The 18272-nt window shown below is 33.6% G+C and overlaps 1 protein-coding gene across 3 annotated transcripts in view; it reads right to left on the bottom strand.

Annotated features, from left to right (window-relative positions):
- Positions 1-17508, bottom strand: part of LOC149797036 (E3 ubiquitin-protein ligase MYCBP2-like) — a 340499-nt gene extending 322991 nt beyond the window's left edge. For all 3 annotated transcript variants that reach the window (XM_089961694.1, XM_089961696.1, XM_089961697.1), the window contains exons 1-5: positions 17247-17508; positions 15360-15426; positions 7560-7784; positions 7011-7164; positions 4005-4201 (exon numbers count right to left, since the gene is read on the bottom strand). In XM_089961694.1, the coding sequence (XP_089817820.1) occupies positions 4005-4201; positions 7011-7164; positions 7560-7784; positions 15360-15426; positions 17247-17368 (765 nt within the window). In that variant the 5' untranslated portion in view covers positions 17369-17508. The remainder of the gene's footprint in view (positions 1-4004; positions 4202-7010; positions 7165-7559; positions 7785-15359; positions 15427-17246) is intronic.
- Between the last annotated feature and the right edge of the window lie 764 nt (positions 17509-18272).

Below are 18272 nucleotides of genomic sequence, written 5' to 3'. Positions count from 1 at the left end.
TAATCTACATGTACCACTAAGGTTAATATAATATCATTTACGACTCATGAGAAGCCACATTTATTCCATAAAGCCAAGAAAGACTAAAATTTTAATCCATACAAAAGGGTAAGTACATGTAAACCAATTAGACATGCTGCTGTGTTATCATAAGATGTCCGGTTTAGTCATTCTGATAATTGCTACAATTACAATTATTGAACAGTAGTAACAGCTGAGAAGTGGCAGTATTGATGTATATACACAAGTCAGCAGGAAAATGGTTTGATAGCCTTTATGTCTTCTCTTAGTAAGATGTTGAGCTTGTTCACTTTGATAATTAGTGGCTATTACTACTGACAATAATTGTCAAAATTACAAATCCTAACAGCCACAAGGTCAAATCTGTATGATGTTAATATCGAAGCCATTTTGGCTTCTCTCACTTAGTGTAAAGAAATGTATAAAAACAATAGGGTACCAGACTCGACTAACGAGTCACGTGACAAGATCACATCCTTTAAAAACATGGCAATTTGTTTAGATGCATAAAAAATTGCTTTATCAGTATTGTAGTTGGCAACATGAATAACCTACTGCGAAAAGATCAACATGTCATTGCGGAAAAGAAAAATTCTCAGTTTAGAAGAGAAAGTGAAAATAATTCAACTGACCGAGGAGGTGTGTCGAGGATCCTTGCAGAAAACTAATGTCAGAAAGACTCAGATAAACAATATTGTGAAAGATAAGGAAACAATTCTGCAGAAGTGGGAAGGTGAAATGGACGGAGAAAGGAAGATTGTTTGAGCCAGAAGATGTTTGTATCCTGATTTGAATGACAAGAAAAAGTATCAATTTTGTCAGTTGAATTGGGATATGACGACTTTACCGCAAGTAACGGATGGTTGCACAGATTTCAAGTGTGACACAATATTAAGTGTTCTGTTCTTAGTGGAGAATCAGCTGATGTTAATAATGAAGTTGTCGAAGATTGGAACAAAGGACTAAATGATATATGCTGGGGATATGACTGCAAGGATATTTTTAATTGTGATGAGACTGGTTTGTTTTTTTAGACTGTTACCATCAAAGTCACAGATGATGTGATCTGTAACATAATTATAGTTTTAAAACTATATCAATGGTTATTCATAACATTCTTTTGCTAATATGAAACAGTTTGTTTTACATTTATTTCACAACATGCGTGTGATTTTTTAATGAAAATATTAAATGTTTTAGAATTTAATGTACTTGTGACTTTCTTCATATGTATTTACTATTCGCATTTGTCATCCCCCTCTAGAAAGGCCACCCTCATTATAAGGCCACTTCCCTGCTGCAATAGGGGTGGCCTTATAAGAGGGAGACTACTGTATTAACTAATTTATACATCCAGGTGAGAATCTAATGTTAACCACCGCATTGCTTGGTAATTGGTCATGTTTGAAGTTTAATGAGCAAACATATGTCAGCAATTGTTTGAGCAAGAATTGTACACAGAATGCATTAAAGACAAATGCAAGGAAGACTAAATGACTTTTTTGTGTATGGATCAATAATAATAAGATTAACACTTATGAGCTGATGTCCTTCAAAATAAACTATGATCAAAGTGCAGTGATTTTCTACTAACACATTAGGAATGAACATCCGTAAATTGAAATGTTTAACAAAATTGTTTATATAAAAAAAGATGCAATCAAAAGATATATTTTCTTCAAGATCAAAACACATCTTGCTGAATTATTAAATCAAACTCATTTATTTTGGCACAAAACTTCAGGAAATTGGTGAAATAATTGTAAAATTTTGGGAGAAATGCCACAATCATGTTATATTCTGCTTCATACACAATCTCTTCCCCAAAATGGGAATCATCTTGTTATACATTATTTTTTGTACTTTGAAAAAGCAATTACTGTTTGGTGTATGAAAAAATATGAAATTTCGAGAGCCATGCCACAATCATGTTATATTTGAATCATGCTCAAAAGATGCATACTTAGCAGAGCTTCACTGCAAACTATCCAATCCTAATATGTTAAGAAAACCAGTTAATGAATGAAGAGTTACATCTTACCCTCGAGTTGAAAATGAGCAAGTTAGGTACCAGAGGTGACTCATGGAGGCTCTAGAATGTGGTTCAAAGGGTCTTTTTTTATATGAAGAACCAAACCATTCAGTTGAGACAAGTCAAAGTTAGCGAGGTCAAAGAGGTTTTTGATCTGGCTTATATCCTACCTTCCAAGATGTCAGAATGTGTCAAAATTGTGAAATGGTAACACTTGATTGTCAGTGGAGTAAACTTTTACTCATAGAGTCATAGCTTGAAGTTAATTATTTGCTGTACTGAGGCTTTTATTGGAGATGTGATTCCTTGCACAACTGGAACAAAACTCCATTCCCCATACAGGCCTTCATGCTCTATTAATTTCATGCTCTATTAATTCTGACCACCACATGTTTTGGGATCCATTTATTTTGTGGGCTTGCTTGATATGAATCATGCAGATTCATCATCTCTGGGCCTATATTTGAAATCTTATTTGCAGCAGTTTCAGCAAGCATGGAGAGGGCAAGATCTTTCTGTGAAGCTCCACTGCTTAGTAAAATATGTTGACTCTTTTCCACCTAAGGGGATCATTCAGACTGTCAAAAGCAACCATATAAAGCCAGGCATAGACAGAACTTGTCTCTTCTAATATCATAATAGCAACCCCAATGGATAGCATATATCCCTGGAATTGTCAGTTTTACATGGTCACTGCACTTTTTCCATACATTAGTAAAATTTCTTTATTAATGATTCCTATCAAGTATATATGAAATAAAAGCCAATAAAATTATCTTTCTAAATATTTATTGTTTGTCTGCTTTATTTAATTGAATTTATATTTTACTGCAGGTTGAAAAGTAAATTCCAGGTAATTTACAATTCCTATACAAAATCATTATTTCAGTGATTCACGTGTAATGTGTATTTTATTTGGAAAATGAGGCTACTGAGTTAATGACTATGAATATTCATGAAAATGTCCAGCCAATTAGAATAACAGTTAGTGAAGAATTAAAATATCACAAGCCTAGCTGAAAATATTTTGATGCAAATTTAAATAAATTGTATCTGATCCTAAAAGTTTATAAATATTATTCATATACCATAAGATTCTGCATATTCTAATCCTTAACTTCATCTATAAAACATCTGTTGCAAAGGATATTTATTTAGCGTACAGGTAAGAAGCTTTTTAGTTTTTCTCCTTCACAAAGCATGTGGTATAGATGTCATCTTGAATATTTTACGATATTAGTAAACAAACATTTGTAACCAGTTGTTTAACACCATATCGATCAGTCAATGTCCACACTATAGTTGCCTTGACTTACAGCTAACAAATACAAAAATCTAAATTGGCTTTTAGGATTTATACATGTATTTTAAAAGTGCCCATCTTTTATGAATTTATCGATACAAGCATATTTCATAACCATTCAAAATTGCAGTTAACAAACAATTTTTTACATAATTTGTCTTTGTTAACTCATTACCAACCATACCTACAAAATATCTGACAGCACAGATGAATTCAGCAGGAACATGTACATAGGAATGTCAAAGTTTATAGCAGTATCTTTAACAATAAAGTGGTTACAACATTTTACATAAGAATATTGTTGGCATCAGGCCTGTTATCTAAGCAAAGCAACCTGGCTTTATTAAAATTTTTGAAAATGACTTGTTTTTTTTATTAACATTAAGTTATTGTAACTTTGATTCTAGCAGTGATTTCTTCATAATTTAATCTGTTTTGAAGAGGTTTCAATGAGCTTCTTAATTTGGAATAAGTTTCTTTCATTTATAATATCTTTAAGCAAACAGACTAGGGTTGTTAATCATAAGCATCTCTTCTAAAGCTTAAAGAGCTACAAAACATTTTCATGGAAATATTAAAGACAAAACTTAAAGACTCCAACAGTCAACAAACATAAAAGATCAAGGAGAGATTACTCTGCAAACTTACCAATATACACTGTAGTGACACCTGACCTGGACTCATCAACAAAGCTGAGGTAGCTGTCAGAAGCTTTCCTGTATCACCATAGGCTATAACAAGGCTGATCAATGCCGAACAGGCAAGGGAGGTAAGTGAAACTCCACCAATATTAAAATCTGACCCTGCAGCTGTAGCTATTTCCATCAGTAGCTGGAACAGACCTTCTGAAAAAAGGAGAGGGAACTGAGTCTTAATAAACCCATGGAGTTACAATGTGACAAACATAAAGATTTATCTAATTACAAGAAGTGGTGACACAATTAATGAAATAATTGGTCAACTTATAAACATGTATAGTGGCAATGATAATATATACAAAAAAGGTTGGTAATTGATGTTTTAACATGACATCTGACCGCAATCAAAATGACTATCATGCTGAACTTATTTTTTATTTCACTTAATCTCCAATAGATAGCTTCATGTGAGAATGTTACAGCAAAAACTGTACAAAATATTTCAGCAATAGTGTCTCATTTCCATGTCATATCTGACAGGAACAAAAGATAAGGATGCATGAAGAAAAAAAAACATTAACAGACATGTGCTCTCTTGACAATCAGCTAACATATATCTTAATCTCTTTATCTGCCACAATCTAACCACTGCAACTTATTACAATTCCCATGACTGATGTTCGCTTTGAATAAAATGATCAAATAAGAAAGAATATCACCGAAAATCTTATTTACAGAGAATTCAGCTAATGGAATTTTCAGGAGTCCAAACACTTGAAAGAATGCATAGCTGCCAACCCTCCAGGCTTGCAATTAGTGAAAACAGGGATAAAAATGAGTGAATTTTGACATGAATTCGTGAAGAGATCTTCGAGTCCAGGAATATTTGTCAGAACAAATGTTTAGCATGGTCTCCAGCTGATAAATGTTCATTGTGTTCAACAAGAAAACTCACAAACAATGCTTCAGCATTGGTAGCTTGCAGGTCTTCCATCGATGGCTTAAAATATTCCAGAGCTGAAATCTGCTGTGAGTTCTTAATTTTCCCAACCTCTATGTGCTTTTCGCTACCAATGTGCTTCCTCACATCATTTCTGCCACCATGCCCAATACTAGAATTTGCGGCACACTGCGTGCAAAAAGCATGATGTATATCGGTGTTTGATGGCTGAATGCACAGCCAATTTTTTGTATATTCCAAACTAAATTTCACTTTCTGTGCAATACATTTCTTTTTCCTTGTTGGTGAAGACATTTTCAAGATGCGATGCCCAATGGTAATTCAAATCAGTGTTTGCGGTGCATGCGCGGAGCAAAATTCTAGCCAGGCCCCAGTTTCTCTCAAATGCATTTGTAAAACTACTCTTATACATGTAGATTAAAATATGCTAAAATGCTTGCTACTGGTCCAACAGCACCAATCAGCTATAGTTCCACTAATATCGCGACCAACAGTACCAGACTGTTTCGGCAACTGCAGATATCACGACTAGCACTTAACGGGAATTGGTTATTTTATTAAAGATTTAAAATAATTGAGAATTGGGGAATTCATGATTCTTTTGGCATGCAGCATGAGACCATGAATCGCTGAAAATGTCGTGAAATTCATACCAAAATCATGAGGGTTGGCAGCAACATAAAAGTATGTATACTTATGTATAGATTTCTGCTGCATGCCACAGAGAACCCTATCTTAGATAAATATTCTCAACTCAATATTTAGTAAAAAATCAAAATGGGTGGCTTTTCTAGAGAGGGATCATAAAGGTGAGTGTTATAACTATATATAAAACATGAAAGGAATAACAACAATTAAATATTTAATATTTTCATTTAAAAATTACATGAATGCTGTCAGGTTATGGACCTAACGTGATATAACTAAAATTGAAGTTATTTTTTTACAATTACGAATAGCAATTAACTGTGTTGCAAAACCACACTGACAGTAAAATCTGGGCACAAACATCTAGTGGTAACTATTCTTCTATCTCCATCAAATCTGCTTTCAATGCAGTAGAATAATATTGATGATGCTTATTTGAATGTGATGAGTTGAGAAATCAACAAATATTAGGTACATTTCTATCTATAAACACCCATTATGAGGGGTAAATTTGACTGTTTTTCACCAATATCCCGGCCCTATTAGATGGGCAACTGTCATATGCAAGTACCTTTGATCACAAACTCATCAGTTACTTGGGATTCTGGTTATATAAAGTTGGTGGCTGCTAGTTAGAGTAGCCATTCGAGAAGGGGAACACTGTACTTGAACCCAACAATTTTCATTTCCGTTGATTCCGGGGAATACACAACCATAAGCATCTGATCCAAAAACCATTCAACTAAGTATTTACATAATGCCACAAAAATGTTAGCACTATGCACATGGTGTTCAGTAAAATACGTCAAATTAATGGGTAAAAAATGATCACATAACTATAAAGATTTAGTGTTGTACTGTACATCAAGGCAGTTTGTATTTATTCTCATTATTTTTAAGAAAATATTAGCACGTTATTGTACCATCACAACAGAGTGGTCTCCCAGTTTAATGCAAATCATTTTCACATGGTTTAAGACATCCCCAGTACCAAAACAAACCCTGCATACTAAATCACTTAAACTGCTAATGATGGCAGGCAAGCCAGCAGGACCAAGTTGTGTCAAAACCAATGACAAATGATACATATGAAAAACTGGCATTCAGACCTTTTTCATAAATTTATTCTGTACCTGCCATAATTATTTTACAATAAATGGTACCGCAGACCCCTCAGGTATAGAGTTTACCCTTGGTTCTTGACAATTTATGCAACTTGCTATTGAGGCTGTGTAAAGGAAAGAAACAAGGATACACTACATCATGATTACTCAAGATGAGCAACAATTCAGGTGGATCAATTTCATTCATTATCAACACCGATAACTCTAATCTATGACATTATGTTCATGTCCTGCCTGCTATCACAACACCCAGTTAGGATTAAAACAGAGCTGTTTTACTCACCCACTACATCTGTTGGTTCATTCTTCATACTCTCTGGTACTTGTCCTTGCAACATGTCCAAAAGAGCTTTCATAGCCTTGATACAAAGCTCAGGGTAATTGTACCTCGTCTCTTTCACCAACTCAAACACACCCCTGAGGCCAAGCCCAACAATCTATTTCAATGGTAAATTTATATACATATCATTAGCAAGAATGCTGGACAGATAGTACCTAAAACTTACCCATGCAAGTTTATTGTAGATTTCTCACAAGAATTCAAAACAAAAGTTTTGATTTACAAAAGAAAGCTGCAATTAATAATGTATTCAATAATGAAGTTATACATGACTCTTTTGTTTCAGTATCAAAATCTAATTGTATATTAGTGTTCATAAGTCAAGATTGACCAAAAGAAGAACTACCCACAATCTGCAGACTATAGCTTTTCAGAAGTTCTGCAGTCATTATGACCAAATAGCAAATAATCTTTACAATAAAATATAAGGAGAATATTCTTATGAGCGATAGCTATCGCTGGAAATTGACCATAACTTGAGATCATCTGTACCTTAGGCAACTTGATAATGGCTTCTCTAAATTTTTCATCAGTATCACCCTCACTGTCAGTGTCTGAGTTTTGTCCCATGCTCTGCTGGTACACACGTGTAGCTTCTTTCATGCATCGCTCCAGTAGAGCTTGTCGCACTGCTGAGTACACATTGAAAACAGAGGCATTTCCACAAAGTTCTATGTTAGGGGCATGTGACTCTTTAATTTCTGGACTTTTGTCTCGCTGAAAACAGAGCAAAGAAAACTTTATAATGACTTTATTAAACTGAAGCAACTTTTCACAGGGTTGAAACTGGTACAGTAACATGATGTGAAATGCATACATAACATATCGAGTTGTAACTCTTAGAATGTAACATATTCATTGCATACATGATACAGAGAGTTTTAATTCTGGGAGTAACAAATTCATTGCACAGATAATAAACAGAGCTGTAACTCAGAGACTAACAAAATATCTACTGTATACAATGAATTGTAACTCTTCGATTGTACCATATTCACTGTATACATGATAAAGAGAGTTGTAGCTCTGGGACTGTAACAAAATATCTATTGTATACACTGAATTGTAACTCTTCGATTGTACCATATTCAGTGTATACATGATATAGAGAGTTGCAGCTCTGGGACTGTAACCTAATATCTATTGTATACATTATTCATTGGGCTGAAACTCTGGGACTGTGATATATTCATTGCATACATAATAAATGGAGTTGTAACTCTGGGACTATACCATGTTTTATATACAGTACACAATATATCAAGTTGTAACTCTGAGACTGTAACATATTTATTTAATACATAATATACAGAGTCATAACTCTGGGACTATAACATAATATCTATCGTATACCTTATATATAGAGTTGTATCTCTGGGTTTGTAATATGATATCCATTACCTACATTATGCACAGAACAGCTCACACGATTTTCAATTCTTTACACTTTACAGTGGGGTTGGATACTGAAGGGATTAAGACAAAAACCTGTCCACCCTCTCTCCACACAACCTAATGAAGTTACTGCACTATCTCATTGACAAATAGTTCTACACTCACAGAGTTACAGCTGATGACACTGCAGAGTGGATGTGGTCTTAATAAGATGGGCTTGGTTAACTATTTATGTTCATGAATTAGAGGCACCAGTTTACCTACATCTTTATCTCTTTCTAAAAGCAGATGATAATGAAGTTAAATTTATTCTCATATTGAATTTTTATGTGTTGTGAAGAAAAGATGCATTACATCAGGTAAGTTAGAGTCTCAGATGTGTGTCAGAAAGACAGACAGAAAATTAAGATTTTGTACCTTTAATTTAAATGAGTACCATTTTGTATTAAATATCTAAGAAGCCAGAGTTTCTTCACAAATAGTTTAAGATGTCATCCTAAATACATGTACATGTAGTTTCACACACTTTTTGAAGACAGATGCTCATGTGTAAACTAATAACCCAGCACAACTGAAGCCATCAACGTCATTTGTTTTCTTTGCCACTGATGTGTTAAAAAAATTAATTTCATGTGCAAACTGATAACCTCTCTTCTGCACATTTGTTTTATTTGCCATTACTCTGACAATAAATAAGGTGCTTGGGGTTAAGTGAACTGTGATTATCTTACTGAATGTACATTATGTTAGAATTATACTGTATAACCCACAACATCTTATCATCTGTCCATATGCCATTCTCATTCTTGACAAGATATAAAACATACTTGAAAAGACCACCTGTTAGGTGGCAGTAATTTTAATTCATTTATTTAGGTCATTTCAGGCTGCTCCATTTGATCAGGCACAGGACTCACCTTGTCACCATACTTTGTTTTGTATTCTATTAAAGTTTTTAAAAAAATCTCATTTCTCCATTGCTTTGTATATAAACTGACGTGATCTGGATGCCAATGCTTCTGGTGAATCACATAGTGAATACACCACAATTAGTTCTTATTGATGGTTATTGTTTTACTTTGAAACTGAACAAACAATAACCACCAATATGAATCAGATGTGACATATTTCTCTGCATGACGCACAAGAAGTATAGTCCTCAAATTCAATGGAAAGTATGTTTATGTGTGTGTGTTTTGGATTTTTAACACAGTTTTAACAATATTTCAATCATATCACTATGATGTATGCAAAATGGCAGTTAATAGTGATGTCTAGCACTGGGGCATCATGCCACAGACATGTGGCATGATGTCACACCCAGTTACATTACCATGACACCAGGCCGACCAGTCCTAACACTAACCTCTTAATGCTAAGCACTTAGCAAGGCAGCTGTCAGTACCATTTTACAACAGAAAGTAGACAAGATGCAAAGTAAATGAAAAACTATGTGCAATATGATTATAAAATGATGTATATTATACGTGGTAAACAAATCTGGAATGTCCTTACTTATGTTGATATACATTATCAGTGGCCAGGCATGTTAGGATAAAATTATCAGCAGTGAGTTGGCAGTATTGGTGTAAGGGGACGTATTTCAAACCAGACTAGCTAGCCATCTTGTGTTTGTTAACTTGTAGAAGGCAAGTAGCTGATGCCAATAATTTCTTTTTCTTACTGACAGATTGGGTGCATGTTCATGCTACATCTATCTCAAGTAAATTCTTAATCTGAAGAATAAAAAGGCAATCAACTAACAATTATTCATGACCGCTGAAGATTAAAGTAACTTGTATTGGGAAAGTATTGATCTTTTATCGATACTGATATGGAAAAAGAATCAATACATCAATATATTGATCAATCACTTCAACCCTAATATTGACCCTCATAGCTATGTCATTATTTCATGAGAGCTAATCACATGGTTCATATTTCAGTACATATTCCATGTTTTCTGTTTGTTTGTTTTTAAAACAGAAGCATTGTTATTTTGATTTTAACTGTTTATATCTCAGAGGATTACATTTCCTCTTCTAACAATACGATAAATTTAGGCACTCCTCTCATCAAATAAGTGCACAAGTTCAGATTTGTTTGAATAAAGTAAAAACATAAAACTATTAAAAAACAAGTTAATCAGACTTTTATAAACATACATGTACTGAATCTACAAGACTTATAATAACTCAATTTTTATACTGCCTAAATATATTGAAATAAAAATGGTAAATCATTCATGATGTCTTTCTATGCGTGATCTTCATTCATTAGCTGTTTAAATTTCAACGTGAAACTCCACAGTGGAGATGCTATCCACATGCCTGCTGAAGCATGGTGGTGATTATTTATCTGTCCAGCTATTGTGGAGCAGAAGTGAAGGAGATTAAGTCCCACACCACAAAGCATGGCAAATGAAAAATTCAGTGAGCTGTACTGCACATAGTTGTAACTCTGGGTCTGTAACATGCATGATATTCATTGCAAACATTAAGTATAGAGTTGTAACTCTGGGTCTGTAACATGATATTCATTGCAAACATTAAGTACATAGTTGTAACTCTGGGACTGTAACATGATATTCATTACAAACAGTAAGTATAGAGTTGTAACTCTGGGTCTGTAACATGATATTCATTGCAAACATTAAGTACACAGTTGTAACTCTGGATCTGTAACATGATATTCATTGCAAGTATAGAGTTGTAACTTTGGGTCTGTAACATGCATGATATTCATTGCAAACATTAAGTACATAGTTGTAACTCTGGGTCTGTAACACGATAATCATTGCAACCATTAAGTATAGAGTTGTCACTTTGGGTCTGTAACATGATATTCATTGCAACCATTAAGTATAGAGTTGTAACTTTGGGTCTGTAACATGATATTCATTGCAAACATTAAGTATAGAGTTGAAAATCTGGGTCTGTAACATGATATCCATATACATAAAGTATCACTGTAATTAAAATTTAAATGCATCTGAATTATCACTGCAATTAAAATTTAAGTGCATTTGAACTTCTGACCCCATCTAGGGTAGGCAGCAAAAAATAACACCCATCCTGCACATGGAAACTGACAGTGTTATGTATATCTATATTTAAATTTTTTTACCTCCTGGTACATGATTTTATCTAATTTTTATGTTTTTGTATTTATTCATGGCTGTAAATTGTAGTGAATATCTTTAGTTAGATTTTGCCTATTTGACTGTGATCCATTTTAGTGATACTAAGAAAATGACATTAATTATGATCTATGCTGTTGTTGTTGTTGTAGGGTTTAACGCCATTTTTCAGCACATGATAGGCTATGCATGGCAGCCAGTATTAATGGTGGAGGAAAAACCCAGGAAAACCCTGGGAAGAACCAAAGACCCACAAGAAGCTACTGGCATGCTTTCTCACATACCCACATTGGCCAAATCCTAGACTCAAACCCACGCAGATAGAGGTGAGATGGCAGTGATCTGTAACGAAGAGCACTTTAGACCACTAGGCCACTCTGGGCCCCAAATAGGATCTATAAACAGATGCTTCCATCTTGACAGTTACTAATAACAGATTTATTAGTAAACATGTTTATGAGATTCAGCCTTTTTCCCGTCAGACAGATTGATAAGGATGATTGTATAAGAATCAAGTTAATTCTTACTGGATGAGTTAGGTCACATGAATAGGTATTTTGAAACATTAGAATGAGTAGTATGATCTGTCACATGGGGGTATGTTGTTAAATAGTCATAATAGAAGGTGTATATAAAGAGAACTAAGCAATCAAATTTGATTCTTAATTGAAGTCATTCTTATTTCTTGTCTTCCTGTTGTAGAATCAAGTCTTCATACATGTTTTATATTGTATTTAGATATTACCTAAGAGGATAAACATTTATTGGACTTTTCAGTGGTAACAGAAAGTGTTTATTTATTGAACTCTAATATTACCTATTATGAAAGGAATCCTGGACAATGCCATTTTGAGAATGTCATGATTCTTGGGGGCCCAGTCAATTTCTGGTCTAGAAATTTATATAAAGCATTTTCATTTTTTGGGGGACTTTCATAGAACTTATCAAGTTTATTCTGGATTCACATCATAATACTTTAAGTTCCCCATATATTTTCATTTTTAAACTTTTATAATTAAATTATTTGTTATACTGTACAAAACTTGTTCGTTTTGCTTCTTTTGATTATTGAGTTTATGACTATAGAGCTGTAACAACAGTAACAAGCTGAGTGAAATACCAAGAAGCAGTTTAGAAAGAAGTATCACAATAGATGGATGAAGGAACTGATATAAATGTTTCTCAAGTTCCTTCATATTTGTAATGATTACTGCTAAAAGTAACCATGGCATGGAAATCTCAATGTTTATACTACTTACATGTATGAGAGTACCTTACTGCGCAGAAATCTCAATGTGTATACTACTTTCATGATATAAGAGTACCTTACTGCGCAGAAATCTCAATGTGTATACTACTTTCATGTATGATAGTACCTTACTGTGCAGAAATCTCAATGCTAAAAAAAAATCTTTGGTAACATGAAACAAAAATAATGTATGCCAAAATGCCTGCTAGGAGATACAATGATTTATCGAAGATTTCATATTCAGGAAACTAGCACATAAAAGTATACAGAGAAGTGATAGGCATCATGAACGTTGTTCTTGAGATGAAAGTGTGAAAGGTGGATGCAAAGCTTATTCTAGAAGGCATGATGGCAGGAATGGTACTTAGTTCCAAAATAACAGCATCAAAAAATGACAAAAAGGTCACCCCAAACTTTATTTCTTCATTAAATCACTCTTATATTTGGAAATTTCTTTTTAAACCCATTGGTTCAGCAAATTCCATTTGAAACAATTTTCTGGTCTAGAACAGATCTTGTGGATGAATGATGAACAGACAAACATATTATAAATACTGAACCTGAAGAATTATGAAAAGCTAGACACATATATGTCAAAAGTCTAGATTTTTGCTATATATAAAAAACATGTATATTGGAGGAATAAAAAAAACAATGAAAATGAAAAAATTTGTGAATACAAAATGGCAGTACAAGATTTGTTTGAGATTCATATTTAATCATTTTATCTTAACAGTTAAATAAAAAAAACTTTTACTTCTCAGAGTGCATTTTTTATTTGCATTTCTTTGAACTAATTTTGCATGAGTTCTCAGGCACCACTGCTTTCCAAGTGTGCAAATTCATAAAATGTCTACATGATCTGCACACTTGTACACCCCTGCAGCATCTCTGTGGATGATTTTTATAAAAAAATACAAATTTATTAACATCCTAGTAACATGCTATTTGTCTTACTTAATGTACCCAAATAATCAAATAAAAGGCAAATAATCATTGTTTTATTAGGGTTTTAAAAATGTGGCATATTCTGTAATTATTTTAAGACAGATCTTTGTTTTTCAAAATTAGAACTTTAAACTCTGATTGAATCTGTTGTCCAATAAAAACTAGGCCAAAGATCAACAGATATTGTGATACACAATCTAATATATGAAACATATTTATATACATGAAGAATAAAGAGGTAAATGACTACACGTAATAATAACTCTTGTTCATGCTTCAAAGTAACTTTTGTAATGTAAATATCATTTGAATGTATTCTCAACCTTAAGCACTGCAAAATTATATATGAATTAATTCATCATTGAAATGTTTCACCCCTAGTTTGTATTGGATACCAGATCAGTTAGATTTTATCGTTCTGATTTTGAAAAACAAAGACATCTCTCATAAAATAATTACTAAATATAAAATTCATTCATGTCTCATACAGTCTTCTCATCTTTACACATAAAAGAAACATAAATAAAGTGAATTCCTTGTGACTCTAATAAAGTTGGCACAGAGGTCTCAGAAACACTTAATCACATGTATTTGGACGCCAATGTTTTATCTTGGACACCGAAAATCACTTAGGCAGGAGTCCACCATATGCATGTAATACGTGAGTGCAAAATTCAAAGACTTGCCCGTCCTGCTTCAACCACCTGCTTAGTAGGAAAATGTGTTGATTAATTAGCTGTGCTGATATTTACAATGACAGAATTTAGTGGCTGAAAGACCCATTGATGTACATGTTGCCATTATAAGAGTACGTCGAAGGAACATGATGCAACAGCTAAGCGGCAGGTACAAAGGCTTTGACTGGTGGCTGGGTGGAACAATGTCTTGATATTTACTGTGATTGAATTCAGAGGCAGAATGACCCAGAGATGTACATGTGGTCATTTATAAGAGTACATCAAAGAAACAAATTTATATTTTATTATTGTGTTAATTTCTGAGCATAGCGGAATAAGCTGTGCATGTGACCTCAGAATCAAGACATGTTGAGACTTAGACTAAATGCCATTCACAAATCTGGATAAGTATTTTGGGTTTAACGGCAAACTAAGACTGAAATGAGATTCAGAAGAGTACTCAAGTTGCTAGAACTGACAGTTCAGATGGGACTGTAACTAAGTGTAAGAAAGTGTGTGATGCCTAGATTAGTGGTTGGAATAAGACATTCTTTGGACTGACAAAATTTAGTTTCACTGATGAACAAACAAGAGCTATGTCAGTGTTATAAAGAATGTAGAAATTAAACTCAGTGGCAACCAATAGTTCTTCTAATCTGCATAGTTTTTTTGGAGGGGACTGTAACTTCTGCTGGTGGGACTCCTATTTTTATGAAAATGGGAGTCCTGGACTCCTAGTTTTAAAATCCTAGTCAGACCTCTGAGGCACACAATCTTCAAGTGGTAAATACATATCCATGTTTTCAAATAAATTGGGCAGACAAAAAGCTAATAATCACATGTTATTTTCACTTTTCAAACCAATTTAATTAATGATCCATTACCTTTTGTTTCTTGTCCTTTGTCTTGCTTTTCACTTTTTTCTTTACTTTCTTCTTTTCTGTTTTCCTCCTGTGTAACATACAGTACAAAACTGTAAAAACTGTTTAACATTATCTACTGCATTTGAAATTTATATCAAATCACCATTAAATGCAAAAATGTCTCATACCAGCATGTATCTCAATAAATCCTCTGCATTGCAAAGGCTATTGTTTGCCATTTATTTATCTAGAAATGAGTAACAACAAAATTTGATCAACAATGCATCCAGTTATTTTGCAGTCATACCATCCCTTGCTTGAATAAGGTGAAAGGTATCATCTTACTGTTTGAGCAAGCATTCAATTTAGGATTTCATTAGCACCAATGACAATATCATATATGCAAATTATATTTAAACATGTGATGCAAGATCCAGTTGTGAAAAATGTCAACATTCCTGTATAAATCTGCCAAGTACAAAAACCAAATGGTTAACCTATTTTTAAATTGCTGACATTTGTGGAAGGCAGCATCACTCCAAGGTAAGAGTAACATGAGGAGACTGTCTAGCGAGGACTACATCACTATGAACTCCATGCATTACTCTAACCTTGGCGTCATGCTGCCTTCCATGCATGCATCACAATTTAGAAAAAAGTCAACTGTTGATGGATATATAGGCATTCAGTTCTGACAGGGATCATTACTAAAACAAAGTGGTGTTCTGAAAGATTTAATGCTATAGGTCAAAAAAAGAGGGATTTTACTTACAATCTGTATACAAAGATCAGCCAAAATAAATTTATTAATTACTAGAAAGCAGCCGATAGTCTGAAAGCATTCTGTAGAAAGATCCATTATGTAATACTGCCTTTATGGGAAGGTCCAATACCAGCAATGTCAGATAAAATTCAAAAACAAGGAGAAATCTACTTGCCAATGTGTGTGTGTATATATATATATATATATATATGCGCAGATATATTTAAACATGCCATGCAAGATAAGGTCATGAAAAATGACTACATCCTGGAACAAATGTGAAATACAATTACCTACTTCCTTAATTGAAAAGTTAAATAATTACATTTGAAAAGACCCAGTGCAGTTAATTTCAGGAGTGCATTCCTATTATGATTATATATATATATATATATATATATATATATATATATATATGTATTATTGTTCCCTTCTAATGTTTCAATATATTTTAATACAAATAATCACTCTTTATGTGATTTTTCTCTCAGCCAAAGGATATTGTGCATAGTGAGATCAATTTAAGAAAGATTCTGTGCATAGAGAGATGAATTTAAGAAAGATTCATGGGTTAGAAACCATGTATCCCAATGTCCTTAATACCAAGACACGGCATACAATTTTAATAAAAGATTTTATACATCCTTTATAAATATATAACTGCAAGTATGACTGCTTGACTCTATATTATTATTTCACTTATTCAGTTCTTATTAGAGACTCATGCATCTTTTTGACCCCGTTACACCTATAAATTTTGTTATGATGATGCATATCATTTATGGTATTATGCCAATGACATAACTGTTATTTTAAAATATAGACGTCATTCGTATATATATATATATATATATATATAGAGAGAGAGAGAGAGAGAGAGAGAGAGAGAGAGAATCCCCTAGGGTGACAGTTTGCAAGGCCCCCAATGTGAGAAATGGAGAACAGATTACGTGAAAGACAAACCTTGGGGTCAAAACTGGGGGTTCAATTAGAAATATGGGGGTCTCTGGTGCACAAATGCGGTGAGAGAGAGAGAGAATTAGGGCCTTTGGACATTTTCATAATGTTCCAACTTAAAGATCATGCTTATTGTGGAGGATTTATTTGCTTTAACCGTGCTTGATTTGTAACATTTAGAGTCGTACTTTATAGCTGCTGCATCATCGACATCCTGAAATAGCTCCCGAAATTTCCCACTGAGTGTGTCTCCATTCAAGAAAATATCAAGTTCACTACGAGTTGAGGGAAGCACAATCGTGGCTGCCATACTGACTGAAGATTCATATATCACTTGATGGTTGGGACCACAAATAATACACTGTTGTATGGAACTTTACAGCATTAAATCAGTTAAATGTGCAAATACTTTCTTTTGCAGATGTATATAACTTGACATATTGAATAGTGCATGATGGGAAGTTTGATTTAGACCGGATATAGATAAATTAGTTCAGGGAACTTGTCACAAAAATGTTAATAAAATGCCAGTCTAATAATTACTGTGATCGCTTACAGGATAGCTGCCATTAATTATATCCCAATTTTTATATTCACTTTTAATGTTAATATAATGCCTGTACAATTTCAGTTTTGCACAACGATACCAGCTGAGACAGCTTATTTTATTTTACTGAAAGCTATGATATAGTTATCACCAGTTGCATACACAGAGGTTCCAATCTTTATTTAAACCTCGTTGGTGGTTCTCTGCATCACCATAGTTCACAATTCCAGATACATTCAACAACTATTGTAACAAACTTTATACTTAAGATATGTATGGCTGTATGTGTCATATATTTTACTGATCGATGATTATTTCAAAATTATAACCAGCTTCATGTTGCTGATGCTTAAACGTGTGTGGAATCTTGGATGGTGCACTTTAATAAGATCAAATAAAGTATTTGCATCTTAGATATAAGAGCTGTGTCATGGGCGCGCGTAGAATTTTATTTTTCCAGGAAAGGGTATGGGGACTGATGTGGCCATATTCTGCTGTAAAATCCGTTTTATAAGATGTATATATCATCAAGTCCCTTGTGGAATTTATAATTTCGACAGACACGCTATAACAGGCTTGACGCCCTGTTCCGGTAGGGGAAAATATGTGGTTCACTCAGGTATTATCCTTCATCTTGTCATACAAGTGTCTAATTTCGTCATCATAG

This window comes from Sinohyriopsis cumingii, chromosome 6, assembly GCF_028554795.1.
Source record: "Sinohyriopsis cumingii isolate HCF-2022 chromosome 6, ASM2855479v2, whole genome shotgun sequence".
NCBI classification, from domain to species: domain Eukaryota; kingdom Metazoa; phylum Mollusca; class Bivalvia; order Unionida; family Unionidae; genus Sinohyriopsis; species Sinohyriopsis cumingii.
This window is presented reverse-complemented; position numbering and strand designations above follow the sequence as displayed.